Source organism: Ovis aries, chromosome 3 (assembly GCF_016772045.2).
Source record: "Ovis aries strain OAR_USU_Benz2616 breed Rambouillet chromosome 3, ARS-UI_Ramb_v3.0, whole genome shotgun sequence".
In the NCBI taxonomy this organism is placed as follows: Eukaryota; Metazoa; Chordata; class Mammalia; order Artiodactyla; family Bovidae; genus Ovis; species Ovis aries.
In genome coordinates, this window is record NC_056056.1 from 60,921,441 (window position 1) to 60,935,694 (window position 14,254).

Genomic DNA, 14,254 nt, shown 5'->3' on the forward strand with positions numbered 1-14,254 from the left:
TGGTGGATTTAAGTAAATAGGAAGAAAAGGACTTTTTGAAGCACTTCATTTTATAAGCAAGTGCAGTTGAACAGGAGAAGGCAATGGCAACCCACTCCAGTACTCTTGCCTGGAAAATCCCATGCATGGAGGAGCCTGGTAGGCTACAGTCCATGGGGTTGCAAAGAGTCGGACACGACTGAGTGACTCCACTTTCACTTTTCACTTTCATGCCTTGGAGAAGGAAATGGCAACCCACTCCAGTGTTCTTGCCTGGAGAATCCCAGGGATGGGGAGCCTGGTCGGCTGCCGTCTACGGGGTAGCACAGAGTTGGACATGACTGAAGTGACTTAGCAGCAGCAGCAGCAGTTGAACAAGTAAACAAACAGAAAGGAAGTGGATGCTGGAACAGGCACAGTATCTCCAGCTGGGCACTGGAGCTTGGCAGATCCCGGGAAGTTGGTGGAGGGGAGAGGGTCCTGCTGCTGACACAGGGCTGTCTCCCTGTGAATGAACATGGGGCATTTCATCACTCATCACACCTGAGCCTCTTATTGAAGCATCAGTTATGGCTCTTAGGGCCATCAAAGTCACCTTCCCTCCCCTGCCCTCCTCTACAAGGGAACCCTTCTGTGTTCGTGCACGAGAAAGAGAGAGAGAGAGAGAAAGCCCAGTCAGTAGGACCCAAGCAATCAAAGACCTGGCACTGATGGAAACAGACAAAAGACAGAGAGACAGGAGGATGCAGGGCTCTGTGCGCTGTTACTCGTGTTGATAAACGGTACTGACAACATGTAAGGCAGACGTGAACATGGGAGCCAAACATGTCACTCCGGAAGACTGTTTATAGGAATGTCCACTGAGCATCTTGAGAAACATATTGATAAGGACTGAACTGAATTAAATTGGATTCAATTCACAGTAATGAATCTGATCCTCTTAATCCTTTTAATCATTAGTGTCTTCCTCCCGGTAACCAAAAGTGTTTGAGGTTGTTGTTGGTTTTTTTCCTCTTTAAGGAAATGAAAATAAAATACCAATGAAGTTTTTAAAAAAGGATTACCTAAGGGACTGCCCTGGCAGTCCAGTGGTTAAGACTTCACCTTTCAATGCAGGGGGTGCAGGTTCGATCCCTGGTTGGGAAGCTAAGATTTCACACGCATTCACGCTAAAAAACCCAAAAGATAAAAACAGGAGCAATATTGTAACAAATTCAGAAAAGACTTTAAATAATCTTCCCCCCTCAAAACAAGAGGATTGCCTCAAACTAAACTATTAAGCTACATGTGGGGGTAGAAGCTGGGAGGAACATCAGCTCCTGCAGAATTGGGAAGGTAGCAACATCTCTATTGTGAAGTTATATATTTGATCTGCACACTTTTCTGTATTATGTTGTTGTTTAGTCCTTAAGTCCTGTTCGACTCTTTTATACCCCATGGACTGTAGCCCACCAGGCTCCTCTGTTCATGGGATTCTCCAGACAAGAATACTGGAACCGGTTGCCATTTCCTTCTTCAGGGGATCTTCCCAACCCAGAGATCGAATCCGCGTCTCTTCTGCACTGGCAGGCGGATTCTTTACCTGGTGAACTATTGGTACAGGTACAGGGTGCTGAGGTGTTAAAGGAGAGGCGGCCGCAGTGTAGATGGGCCTAGAGGGGTTAGCTCCCAGAAGCCGCGCCGCCCGCGGGGGTCCTCCTCTGTGCACAGGTCAGGAACGCGGGAGGGGTGCTTCAGCTCCCGTGGGCTCACGCGGGTGCCGGGTGCCCCTTTAGTGTGCGTGGATGGGGCACACGATGGAGACGTGTGAACACTTGCGGGGCTCATTCTCTCCTGATTACTGAAAGGCTCGTCTGTTGGAGTCTCTGGAGCGAGATGTTTTCCTGGAATGCAGCTCTGAGCCCAGAGCGTGGAGACTTAAACAGCACGAAGCACAGAGCTGCCAAATGAATCTTTAGAGCTGCGACGCAAAGCCAGGACATTCCGAAGGCCTGAGCGGGAGGGAGGGAGAGGGCTGGGGGACCAGGGCGCGCGGTGAGCAGGGGAGGGGACTGTGGTCGGGAGGGCCGGTAGCGGCGAGATCCTGAGGCCTGAGCGGGGACCCTCAGAGCACCCAGCCCTTCCCCCGCTGGATGCGCGCCCCGTCCCGAGGCAGCCGGAGCTCTCTTGCCCTTCGCCCATGGTCTTTGGCGGCCCAGGCGCCCGCAGCCCCGCAGCCTTGGAGGAGCTGCGGCCGGAGAGAGGGGCGCGGAGACTTGGCACGGACGCTTGGCCCGCGGCCCGTCGGCACAGCGCCCGCCTGTCGGGTCCCGCCCCGGCCCGGACTCGGGGAACGCCCGCGCGTCCAGTACCCTTGAGTGCAGTTCTCCAGGGCGCAGTCCGCTGGCGCCGGGTTCTCCAGAACAAGCGTCTGCCTTATCCTTCCCGCGCACTGGCCAAGGCGCGCTCATCTCTCTCCAGCGCATCCGCTGCAACCATGGCCCCCTCCTCCGCTCGGCCCGCCTTCCTGGTCATGACCGCACTGGCGCTGCTGCTGCTGCTGTGCGTGGGCCCAGGTAAGGGGGCGATTTCACGGCGCTAACGCCCAGAGGAGGGCGCGGAGACCAAGGCGTACATCCCGAGTCCTCCCTGGCAAGGACCAAGAGTTGAAAGCGGTCTTGGGTTCTGCCCTTGCGCGGTGGGAAGTGGCAGAGTTCAGGGTCAAGGGCAGGGTCTCAGGTGTTCGCGGCAACCGTGGGAAAAGAGGCGGAGGAGCCTTGGACAGAACGCTAGGGGCAAGGCGCAGTGGGCGCTGTAGGCAGGCGGCACCCAGAACTCAGAGGAGTCAAAGGGCCTTCATCCCCAGGATCCCTTCCAGGGTTCCCTTCCAGGCGCCTCTGCTCAGTTAAGTTCCAGGCCTGCAAATCTGCAAGAGCAGGAGCAGGGCCTCACCTCCTGGCTGGGGAAAAGCTCTGAAAGGAGAAATTCTTCAACGTCTCTACTTCTTGGAGGCCCTCTTGAATGGATTGGATCCCAGTTCTTTCCCTAGAAAATGCGTGCATTCACGCACAGGCTGCAGATGAAGTGGGTGGGGTGTGGACTTCTGAACCCTGGGAGCCCACAGAGCCCACCATAGGGAGGTTTCACCCTGAGCGCTCTCTTCCCTCTTGCCATCCTTTATGGCTCAGGAGTGGCCTCCTGCAGGCAGGGGTGCCTTTGCAGGTATGAGAGGTGGGGTGGTGACCCCAGGTCTACTGGGAAGATGCAAGGGCTGGAAGGTGGGAGGGTGACCTGCTCAAGAGCCTGAGACTGAAGTTTCTTGCACCACAAAGCAGCCAAGCAAGGTGGGTGGAAAGGCAGGACCCCGTTGGCTGCTGAACATCTGTGTTTTGGGTGGTCAGCACAAGTAGGGAACAGCAAACATGGGCCAGAGGAGCAATGGGAGCCCTGGGGGGCATCAGCACAACAGAGGGGCTGGGGTGACTGCTTTTCTAATTTAGGACCACAAGGGAGGCCAGTCAATCACTCCCCATCACCTGATTTATCACCTCCCACTTGTTCCTCCCATTTTAAGAACCACATCTGAATACAGCAAGTGGACATGATCTAGAAACCCATTCTTTTCAGGACTTGTATTTTATTTCATTTATACCAAGACTGCAGTGATAGGAGTTAGTTAAAATATTATGTTCATTGAGCTGGAATGTGAAAGTTCTTATGACACCAAATAAAAATCTTTATGTAAAGTCCTCAAGGTGATTTTATGACACCCAAAAGCATTTAATGGAGAAAGGGACCATTGCCCTTTCTTGATCAGTTTATCATGAGCTTCAAAGGGGGCATCTTGAAATTCCAAACCTGCTGGGAGATGAAATGCCAGGGAGCTAAACTTGATCAACTCAGGAGTGCTTATGAGCACAGCCTGGAAATGGTGACCAGTGGTGTTGGGGTAGAACTCCATGATGCCACAAGACAAACCCCACAGCGGCTCATTCATTCTTTATTCCTTTCTTCAAATAAAGTTATCGTGGTGTCCACGTTCATGCATTGAAATTTGCAGTTCAGTGGGCATTAACTGGCACCATGGCACCGCTGATATTTATCATTTTAGGACTTGTTCACCCTTTTCAATTGTGTAGCTGAATCTGATGAGGCTCACCTTTCTGGGGTAGTAGTGACACAGATTTGCTAGGAGAAATTGCAGCTTCAGCACAAATGCCACTCAGATGGTAAGGAATCTGCCTGCAATGTGGAAGAGCTAGGTTCAATCTCTGGGTCAGGAAGATCCCCTAGAGGAGAGCATGGCAACTCATTCCAGCATTCTTGCCTGGAGAATTCCACAGACAGAGGAGCCTGGCAGGCTCCAGTCCAAGGGGACGCAAAGAGCTGGGCATGACTGAGCAACTAATACTTTTCACTTTTCAGTTCATCAGTATTAAAGCGCTCTTACAGAATACAGACGGAGGGGTGGTACTTAATTCAGCAGGCTACTCTGAGTCATTGGAGACTCACGTATATTAAGATGCTAAAATATGCTCAGATTCGTGCCCTGTCCATGTTGGCAAATGTAGATTCCTTCGCTGGCTCTTGAGGTTGGGAGGGAAGCACAGACTGAAAGTGGTCCCACCCCGTGTAACGGAACCTCCTGTGCAGCAGCCTCCCCACTGCTGACTCACAGCTGATGCTCAGATACCTCTAGTGACTCTGGATGGGAAGCTTCTCTGGTGATTTGCTCCAGCCTTGGGTGGCTGTCCGGTGCTGGCAGCCTGCTGCCCACCCTAATCTATGGCCCAGTGGCATCCTAGAGCCATCCATTGCTCTGCTTCCAGAAGTTTCTTTCCTCTAGTTAAACATCTATGTGTGTGTGTGTGTGTGTGTGTGTGTGTGTGTGTGTGTGTGTGTGTGTGAGTCACTCAGTCATATCCAACTTTCTACAGGGCTACAGCCCTGTAGCCCACCAGGCTCCTCTGTCCATGGAATTCTCCAGGCAAGAATACTGGAGTGGGTTGCCATGCCCTCCTCCAGGGGATCGTCCCAACCCAAGGATCAAACTCGGGTCTCCTGCATTGGCAGGCAGATTCTTTACCGTCTGAGCCATCAGGGAAGCCCCAGTTAAACATCTAAATTCCTTTAATTTGTCATACACACACGCAGGCTGTTTGTTCCTCCTGGACTTTTTCCTCTTTCTAAAACTTTTTCCATTTGCCAGAACTCCTATTTTTTTTGTGACTGTTTGAAGGTCACATGTTAGCACCTGAACCAAACAGTAAAACAGGTGGGCTGATCAGAGACAAGCTGAAACACAGGCAGGACAAATATTTCCTTTATGCAAGACACTTTCCTTTTATTTATGCTGCCTAAAATTGTACCTGCTTTTTAAATAACCACATCTCTGTAGACTGACTGGAAGTATAGATGATGATTCTAAATTCAGACCACTGCCCACTTAGCCCACTGCCCAGAGATACCAGCCCTCCTCTGAAGACATGAGGGTGGCCCCACTGTGTTCTCCTCTTGCACTGGGACCCCTAGAGTTCCCCGCAAACCTGGCTCCCTATTCTAAAGGCAGGTAGGAGGCACCCAAATCCAAACACCTGTGGGGAGCTTGAGAGGTAAAGTGTCCGGGGTCTGCCAAGTGACCTGAATCTGGCAACATTCAAATACTAAATCTGTAAACATGGGGCACCTAAGAAAACACACTTGCCGGTCACGTTTGGTGGTGAGCAGCCAATTGGTGAGCAGCCAATTTGTGACTTTTGGCTACAAATGTGTTTTTTTTCCTCCCCAGCTACATAATAAATTCTTAAAGCAGAGTTTCTTAGTCTTCTTTGGGCCCCACACACTTCTGAAAGTCTGGCCGGAGCTCTGGCTCCTATTCCCAGAAGACCACACCTTTGCAGCTGCAAATTGGTCCACAGTTGGGGAGGGCAGGACCTGCTGAAGATACCAGCATCTCAGCATCTCCATCCTTGGGCCAGACTGTGGCTAATACACCTAAGGATGTTCTGCTCAGTCTTTACAAGGCTGTGCTCTCTCCCAGGGCCTCTGGTTCCCCCTCCACAGGACAAGCCTCATTCCTGTAAGTAGCACTTAGAGACCAGAGGCTTCCACAGTCTTCAAACCAGCTCACGGGCCAGAGGGGGCCTTCCATGTGATCAAACTCATCATTTCCTATTAAACGATTGGGCAGGTTATAAACACTTCTAGATCTGAATATAAACCACAGTAAATGGTACAAATTATGCCTGATTGTAAGACAGTCAGGGCAAGTAACAACACAGGGCTGAACTTTGAGAGCACTGAGGCACGTTCCTTGGCTTGTGGTGGAGAAACCCCACTTCTGCCTTCATCTTCTCATGACTGCCATCTGTGTGGTGTCACCTCTTCTTGTAAGGACGTCAGTCATTGGATTTAGAGCCCAGCCTAAACCCAGCATCATGTTACCTCCAGATCCATAACTCATTACATCTGCCAAGACCTTATTTTCAAATAAGTTCCCACAGTGAGATTCTGGGTGGTATGAATTTGGGGGGACTCTATTCAGTAGACTGTACCATGAAAAGTAAAGCCTACAGGCAGGTACATATGACAGATAGCTGCCTGAATATTATTTAGTTTTTTTTAAGTTTTATACTAGAATATGGGCTTCCCAGGTGGCTCAGTGATAAGGTTTCAGCCTGCCAATGCAGAATTTGATCCAGGGTTCAATCCCTGGGTGGGGAAGATCTCCTGGAGGAAGAAATGGCAACTCCTCACTCCAGCATTCTTGCCTAGAGAATTGCATGGACAGAGGAGTCTGGTAGGCTACAGTCCATAGGGTCACAAAGAGTCGGACACGGCTGAACAACTGAGCACGCGTGTACACATAGCCAGTTAACAATGTTGTGATAGTTTCAGGTGAACAACAGAGGGACTCAGCCGTGCATGCCCCTAACTCCTGGTGACTGCCTGAATACTATGATAGAAGGGCTCAAAGGACAACGTTATTTTTCCTGGAGAACAGTTCAGATGGTCTCCAGTAGCTCAAAGTGTCCTGCTCAGCCGTAGTCCTTGTCACCAGTTTGAGCAACGGGCAGCCTGAATGGCCTTTTCTACACAACAGGAAATGCAGCAAGCATTGGATACCAAGCTGCCAAAGCAGGATAGGGGTATGAAGTGAGTTTTTTCCAATGTGGATTTTTGCATGTGAGAAATTTAAGGGTGCAGTACAACCCTGAAATGATTTCTGTCTTCATTCCTTCAGGCGGCATAAGTGGAAATAAACTCAAGTTGCTGCTTCGGAAACGAGAAGGTAAATACAGCCTACATGGATAAGGGGGCATTCTTCAGTGGGTTGCAGGGAAACAGGGATGTTGATCTGTTCACTGGAGGCTTGTGTTTGGAAAATGGAAAGTGTTTACTCCTTAAAAGGTTAGCAGATAGAAGGGTTGGTTCTGTGGAGATGTAGTGCGGTATTTCATCAGATAAATATTATTGCCAGTTAATGCTTCTCTGAAAGCTGTCAGTGTAGATTCAAAAATAAAAGGAACAGAGCGGCAGTGTTCAGGGAAGGCTGTTTTAGAACCCTGATGCCCTTTAGAGCACATGCCTGAGTCTAGAGCACACGCAGCCTTAGTCCTGGGGCAGTGCAGAGTGGGCTTGTGGGCGTCCTCCATACCCGAGTGGCCCGTGGGAGAGGGTTAACCGGAAAGACCGTTGTGTTGCTGACACCTGTTGTGAAGAGCATGCCTCAGGTAGTGGTGGTAGCACATGAACAGTCTGGGACCCATGCAGGTGAGTCCTGGCCCCTGCAATGGGATCCATCATCCTGTGGTCCTGTCAACACCATTCTCCCTCGGAACATGTGTCTTCACTTGGATAACAGAAAGTTATCTGTCCCTTAGAATGGAGACTAAATTTCTGAGGTGAACTTTTGCCACTTATTCTTTTCCCTGAGTTAATGGGGCTTCAGGAGGTTGAATTTGAAGTCTGTTCCCCGGTGTGGGGCCCGGTGCTCATACAGCTACTTCCCAGGGGGTCTGCAGTGACCCCCCCCTCCACCTGACACACACCTGCTGAGCACATGTGGCCCCTCTCGGTATGGAGAGGGACTCCCAGCGTCTCCCCAGCTCTTCCAGCCGCTCCTGAGGCCCTCGTCCACCCCTGACCTCCCAGGCCCCTCAGACGGCCCCCTCCCTGGGCAGGGCAGCCATCTCCCAGGGATACCAGGGCTGATAGGAGTTCTGGCAGGACTACCTGTGGAAGGGATACCAGAGAGAAAGTGACCGAGAAAATCAGGACTCCTCTGTGTATACCTTCAGCGTTTATCCAGCTCAAGCCAAGAAACACATATTGAGCACCTACTGTGTGCGAAACAGTGTGACAGGCCCAGAGGAAAATGCCCAGACAAGCAGGCGGTGAGAATACAAACGTGCTGGTATTTACCCATGTGAGCAAGGACACAAGGGCACTTGACTTCCTTTTCCTGTGCGGCCTCCATGCCAACCTCAAGACAAAGACCATCCAGCCAGCGTCACAGATGAGGGGACAGGGGCTCAGAGCTGGTCAGCAGGGCCAGCCCAGGACCCAGAGCTTCCCTGAGTGTATCTGCAGGAGTGGGGCCCTTTCAGCACTGAGTCCATTAACAGAAGGCATTCTGGGAAGCCGTGGGAAAGCAAGGGTCACCCAATTAAGAGGCAGTCCAATCATCGGTGGTCACACAGTGGGACCCCAGGTGACACCGCTTGTCCCCGCAGCCCTGCTGGACTCACCTGGCTGGCCTGCCCAGGGCCCCTTGTTCAGCTCTCTCTCCCCTGGACTCCTAAGCAGGCCCAGAGGGCTCTAGTTTACTTGGACAGTGAACACCCACCAGGCAGCACTGGATCCACCGTGGTTTCTTGACAGCAGAACCCACAAGGAAGTACCAGCTCCTATCCAGGGCTGGACCTGGGTCTGGGGTAGCCAGGGGCTGCAGAGGAGGAGCTAAATTCGGTTCCTGCCCCAACCCCAGGCCTGTGATATGGCAGTGCCCGGAGGGCAGGGCTGGCTACCCCAGAGCCCAGGGTGGGACCTAGTGAGGGAGCCCGCACTGTACCCGCGTCCTGCAGGAAGGATGTGCCAGAGCATCTCCTGCCAGGTGGGGTGGGAGGGGATGTGGAAGAGTGATTCACCCCAGTGAGGAGAGAAATCATCTTTGTACTTGGGGGGGGGGATCCACTCGTTTCAGCCCCTGCTCCCACTACGACACCGGTGGCTGTCCAGGAGAGCAGAGCCAAGGAGTTCCTGAGCAGCCTTAGGAGGCCCAAGAGGCAGCTGTGGGACCGCTCGAGGCCAGAGGTGCAGCAATGGTACCAGCACTTCCTGTACCTGGGCTTCGACGAGGCGGTGGGTGTCTTGGCTCCTTTGGCAGGAGGGGTGGGGCCTGGGAGAGTGGGGGCTGGTGCAGAGGCCTGGCTTCCCCTGGTGGGGATGAGGGTTGGGGGGCAGAGGCCTGGATCCCATGGGGGTGGGTGGGACAGAGGGCTGGCTTCTTACAAGGCAGAGTGGAGTTGAGGGGCAGAAGCCTGGATCTTCCTGAGGAAATGAGGGTTGGGGTGCAGAGGCCTGATTCCCATGGGGGTTGAGGATGGAGGTGGGGAAAGGAGGCTGGCTTCCTACAGGGCAGGGTTGGGGGGCAGAGGCCTGGCTCTCCCTGGGAGGATGAGGGTTGGGGGTGGAGGAGAGGCTTGGATTCCCACCAGATGGTGGGAGGGCATGCAGGGAAACGAGCAGAGAATGAAGTTCTGCTATTTGCTCTGAAGTCAAAGCCAGAGCTGCCAGGCACTGGACCACGTGACCGTCAGGTGTAAGGGTGTTGGCTGGAATTTTCCACCCTTCTGTGCCCAATGGGATCCCTCCCATCAGGGTTTGGTAGCAGAATTCCAGAGACTTCCCTGCCCAGAGAGGCTGGGACTTAGATTCAGGGAGAGTCTGATTTTTTTAGGAACTCTCTGACCGTATCTGTACGGTTTTATCTGAGTGTGAGTAAATGTGAGGATCCAGTAAGGTTCTAACATATGCACAGATGGGACTAGAAGGACATGCACCCAGACACCAGTAGGGATTGGCAGTGGAAACAGCCCCTTTCTCTTTGTCTCCCTTCCACCATGCTTTTTTAAAATGTGAGTCTGCATTATTTCTGTATTTATAAAATATTTTTTAAGCTTTTTGAAAAAATTATTTTAAGGCAAAACCTTAAACAAGATTATAAAATGAGGAAAACCAAAGAATGAGGCTACTACTCCGTGTGACAAACTGCAGTATTGTGAGTCAAGCAAGCCATCTTCTTTTGAAAGCAGAGACTGGTGGGGGTGGTGAGAGTGGTAGAGGTCAGAACCACAGGCCAAGCAGATGAAGAGGGTGGAATTGTGCCCACGTAGTCAGTGTTTGTAGCCTGAGTCGGCACACCAGACCTGTTTGAGCATCACTACAGTTGTGAGAGAGTCACCACCAGACACGCCCTGAGGCTGCAGTGTGATTCTGTTCACCACCATTTACTAAGCCCATAGCCTGTGCAGCAGCCCAGGCAGGACTGGGGGTCAGCGTCTGCCACACTAGACACCTAGCACTGGGGGCGGGCCCAGTTGTTACTACATTGGGCAGATGTCCGCTTTCTTTACCAAAAAAGAAGAATGCCAAAGTCTGGGGTATATTCAGAACTCACAGGTAGGGGTTCAAGGGAAGGGGTGCATATGCCTTTGGGGACTAGGCTTTCAGCAGTGCTCTCCTGCTGGTTAGAACTGACCTCTGGCCCAGGGATGCTGTAGCCAGGAGTAATTATTTTTTTAAGTACTATTTATTATTTTTTATTGAAGTATAGTTGAGAAGTACTCTTTTATTGAAGTACGCTTGAAAGTCCCTTGAACTGCAAGGGGATCAAACCAGTCAATCCTAAAGGAAATTAACCTAGAATATTCACTGGAAGGACTGATGCTGAAGCTGAAGCTCCAGTACTTTGGCCACCTGATGACTCACTGGAAAAGACCCTGATGCTGGGAAAGATTGAGGGCAAGAGGAGAAGGGGGAAACAGAGGATGAGATGGTTAGACAGCATCACCGACTCAATAGACATGAATTTGAGCAAGCTCCAGGAGATAGTGAAGGTCAGGAAAAGCCTGGCGCGCTGCAGGTCACGGGGTCACAGGGAGCTGGACATGACTTAGTGACTGAGCAGCAACAGCTGATTTACAACGTTGTGCTAGTTTCAGACACACACGCACATAGATATGTTCTTTTTCGGGTTCTTTTCCCTTATAGTTACTACAGGATTTTGAATATAGTTCCTCCTTGTGCTGTACGGTAGGACCATGTTGCAGGAGTTTCTATTAGGGGTCATTCATTGTTGAAGAAAAACAGCAGAGAAACACCACCAGTAAAATGTGCTCTGGGAAATGGTGTCCTTAATCCCATCCTTTCTCACCCTCTTCTCCAGAAATTTGAGGATGACATCAGCTATTGGCTGAACAGAAATCGGAATGGGCACGACTACTACGATTACTACCAGCGCCACTATGATGAGGACGCGGCCATCGGCCCCCGGAGCGCCCACAGCTTCCGGCACGGAGCCAGTGTGAACTACGATGACTACTGACCACCCCTCCGGGCAGGCTCAGGCCGTGGGCTCTGCTCAGCACTCGGGCTGTGTCTGCCGTGTCTAGTCTTGGCCCATCTTCCCTACTCGCTTTCTATGGCCAGAAAGGAAGCATTAACACAGAAAATATAGAGGCCTTTCGAGAGTCCATGCAAGTTCCTAACACTGTATTCCATTTAAAACTAGAAATAAAAGCATTTTGTTTAAAAGTCTGAGTTTGAAAGTCTGAATGAAACTTAAGCTGACGAGAGTTTTCCTTCCCTGGATGTTTCTCAACCTCTCAGAGGCACCAAGTGTGACCCTCCAAAGAGTCCCTACCATCCCAAGATATGGGATGGAGCAGGGGTCTTCAGTGTGTTAGAATTCAGTCCACACTAAATGCAAACAAGCAAAACCCAGCAAGAAAATTTATTGGAAATCATTTAAGATCACAGAACACAGTTTGGAGGATCTAATCATTGATGTGGTTTTGCAAGTTTGATTGCTCTTCCATGGCCTGAGCCAGAACTGGACCTGTTTAGTATTATTAGGCAGGAAAAATGGGTAATAGAAAAACCACTAAAGTTTGGTTGATTTCAGAGCTTCACTTACGTTAAGAAATTAAACCTTGTCTAATGAATCCAAGATTTAAGAATATCCTTTGCATCGTGTTTAAACAACCTGAGTGAATGGAAAAGGGGGGTTGGGTGAAGGGAGGGGAGGGAGATGGGGAGGTGACCCCTGCAGAGGGGAGGGGCCCTCAGCATGGTTCTTGTACTCACAGACCCTCTGACAGCCTGCTGGAAGCTTTCTCACAAAACTGCCACGTGATTTGTACATAATCTCTGAGACACCCTGATATTCACAGGCTGCAGGTAATGAACCCCCGGGCTTGGTGGCAGATACCGCCTTCAGGAGAGCAGTGTTTCTGGACAATCCTTTGGAATCCCTACAACTTTTAAAAATTGGTGGTAAAACACACACAACATAAAATCTCCCGTTTTGAGCATTTTTTGGTGCACAGTTCAGGTACACTACATTCATTCACATTGTTATGCAACTGTTACCAATCTCCATCTCCAGAGCCATCTCATCTTCCCCAAATAGGTAGTCTGTGCATGACACCATAAGTCCCCAGCCCTGCTCCACCTTCTTTCTGTCTGCATGGATTTGACTCCTCTAGAGACCTCCTGTAAGTGGAATCACACAGTATTCATCTTTTGTTACTAAACTCAATATTTCACTGAGTATTATGTCCTCAAGCTTCATCCCCCTTGTAGCATACTGCATTTCTTCCCTTTTTAAGGCTGAGGAATATTCTATTTTGTGTGCAGACCACTCTTTGTTTATCTACCAACAGACACTGGGTTCCTTCCACCTCCCAGCTGGTGTGACTAATGTTATGAACACAGTCTGCAAATACCTCTTTCTGTCCCCACTTTCAGTCCTTTGGGGCACATACCCAAAAGTAGAATTATTGGATCATAAGGTAATTTGTTTTGTTTTTTGAGGAACCACCATTTGTTTTCCAAATCAGCTGTACTACTTTATATTTTAATATAAAAGAGTTGTAATTTGCTGTTCAGTCGCTCAGTCATGTCTGATTCTTTGCGACCCCATGGATTGCAGCACGCCAGGCTTCGCTGTCCATCTCCAACTCCCAGAGCTTGCTCAAACTCATGTCCACTTGAGTTGGTGATGCCATCCAACCATCTCATCCTCTGTTATACCCCTCTCCTCTTGCCTTCAATCTTTCCCAGCATTAGGATCTTTTCTAATGAATCAGCTCTTCATATCAGGTGGCCTAACTATTGGAGCTTCAGCATCAGTCTTTCCAATGAATATTCAGACTGATTTCCTTTAGGATTGACTAGTTTGATCTCCTTGCAGTCCAGGGGATGCTCAAGAGTCTTCTCCAATACCACAGTTCAAAAGCATCAATTTTTTGGCACTCAGCTTTCTTTATAGTCCAACTCTCACATCCATATATGACTGCTGGTAAAACCATAGCCTTGACTAGACGGACCTTTGTTAGCAAAGTAATGTCTTTGCTATTTACCATCAGGGAAGCCCAAGAGTTGTAATAGGAAAGAGCTTTTGTATTCTGTACAAGTTAGTCACTGAAGGGATGTTGCCTTTAAGCCTATATTACATATAATGGCCCATCTTGGGCACCCCTGCTTCCCAGATAATGAGCATGAAGCTAAAATACCTTTGTTTACCTCCCAGGAAACTTCCTGAGTAGGCCCACCTGTGAGTGTCTACAGGAAGATGAAATTCACATGCAGCCTCCAGAGGCTGCTGGTGGGGGAATGGGGAGGTCGAACCAGAAATGTGTGGCTGTAGTCCCTCCCCCTTAGTATAAAAGGAGCCTGACGCTAACTCAGGCAAGATGGTCCTCTGGGGATGTAACTCCACCATCTCCTGCGTCTGCTGGCTTTCTGGATAAAGTCACAATTCTTTGCCCCAGCAAGTCGTCTCTAGACTTATTGGCCTGTCCTTTGGGTACGAGATTGGACTCTGTAATAGAGTTACATTCAGACTTGCTTCTGTTTCTTAACCACTATGGTGCTGCTCTAACCCCAGTGCGGTGTTGGGGAGGGGGCTGGGCAGTGATGGAGAGAATGTCTTAGTTTCATTCCTAATGTTAAATGTTGCTGTGCTTCTCCATATATTATGTTTGCTGGGCATTTTTGGTAGATGCCTTTT

The 14,254-nt window shown here is 50.2% G+C and overlaps 1 protein-coding gene across 1 annotated transcript; it reads left to right on the plus strand.

Moving 5' to 3' along the window:
- Positions 1–2,355: 2,355 nt before the first annotated feature.
- ECRG4 (ECRG4 augurin precursor) lies at positions 2,356–11,778 on the plus strand. Its single transcript, XM_004005917.6, has 4 exons — positions 2,356–2,534; positions 7,202–7,249; positions 9,164–9,321; positions 11,408–11,778. The coding sequence occupies exons 1-4, from the start codon at positions 2,456–2,458 to the stop codon at positions 11,564–11,566; spliced, it is 444 nt and encodes a 147-aa protein (XP_004005966.3). The 5' UTR covers positions 2,356–2,455; the 3' UTR covers positions 11,567–11,778.
- Positions 11,779–14,254: the final 2,476 nt, after the last annotated feature.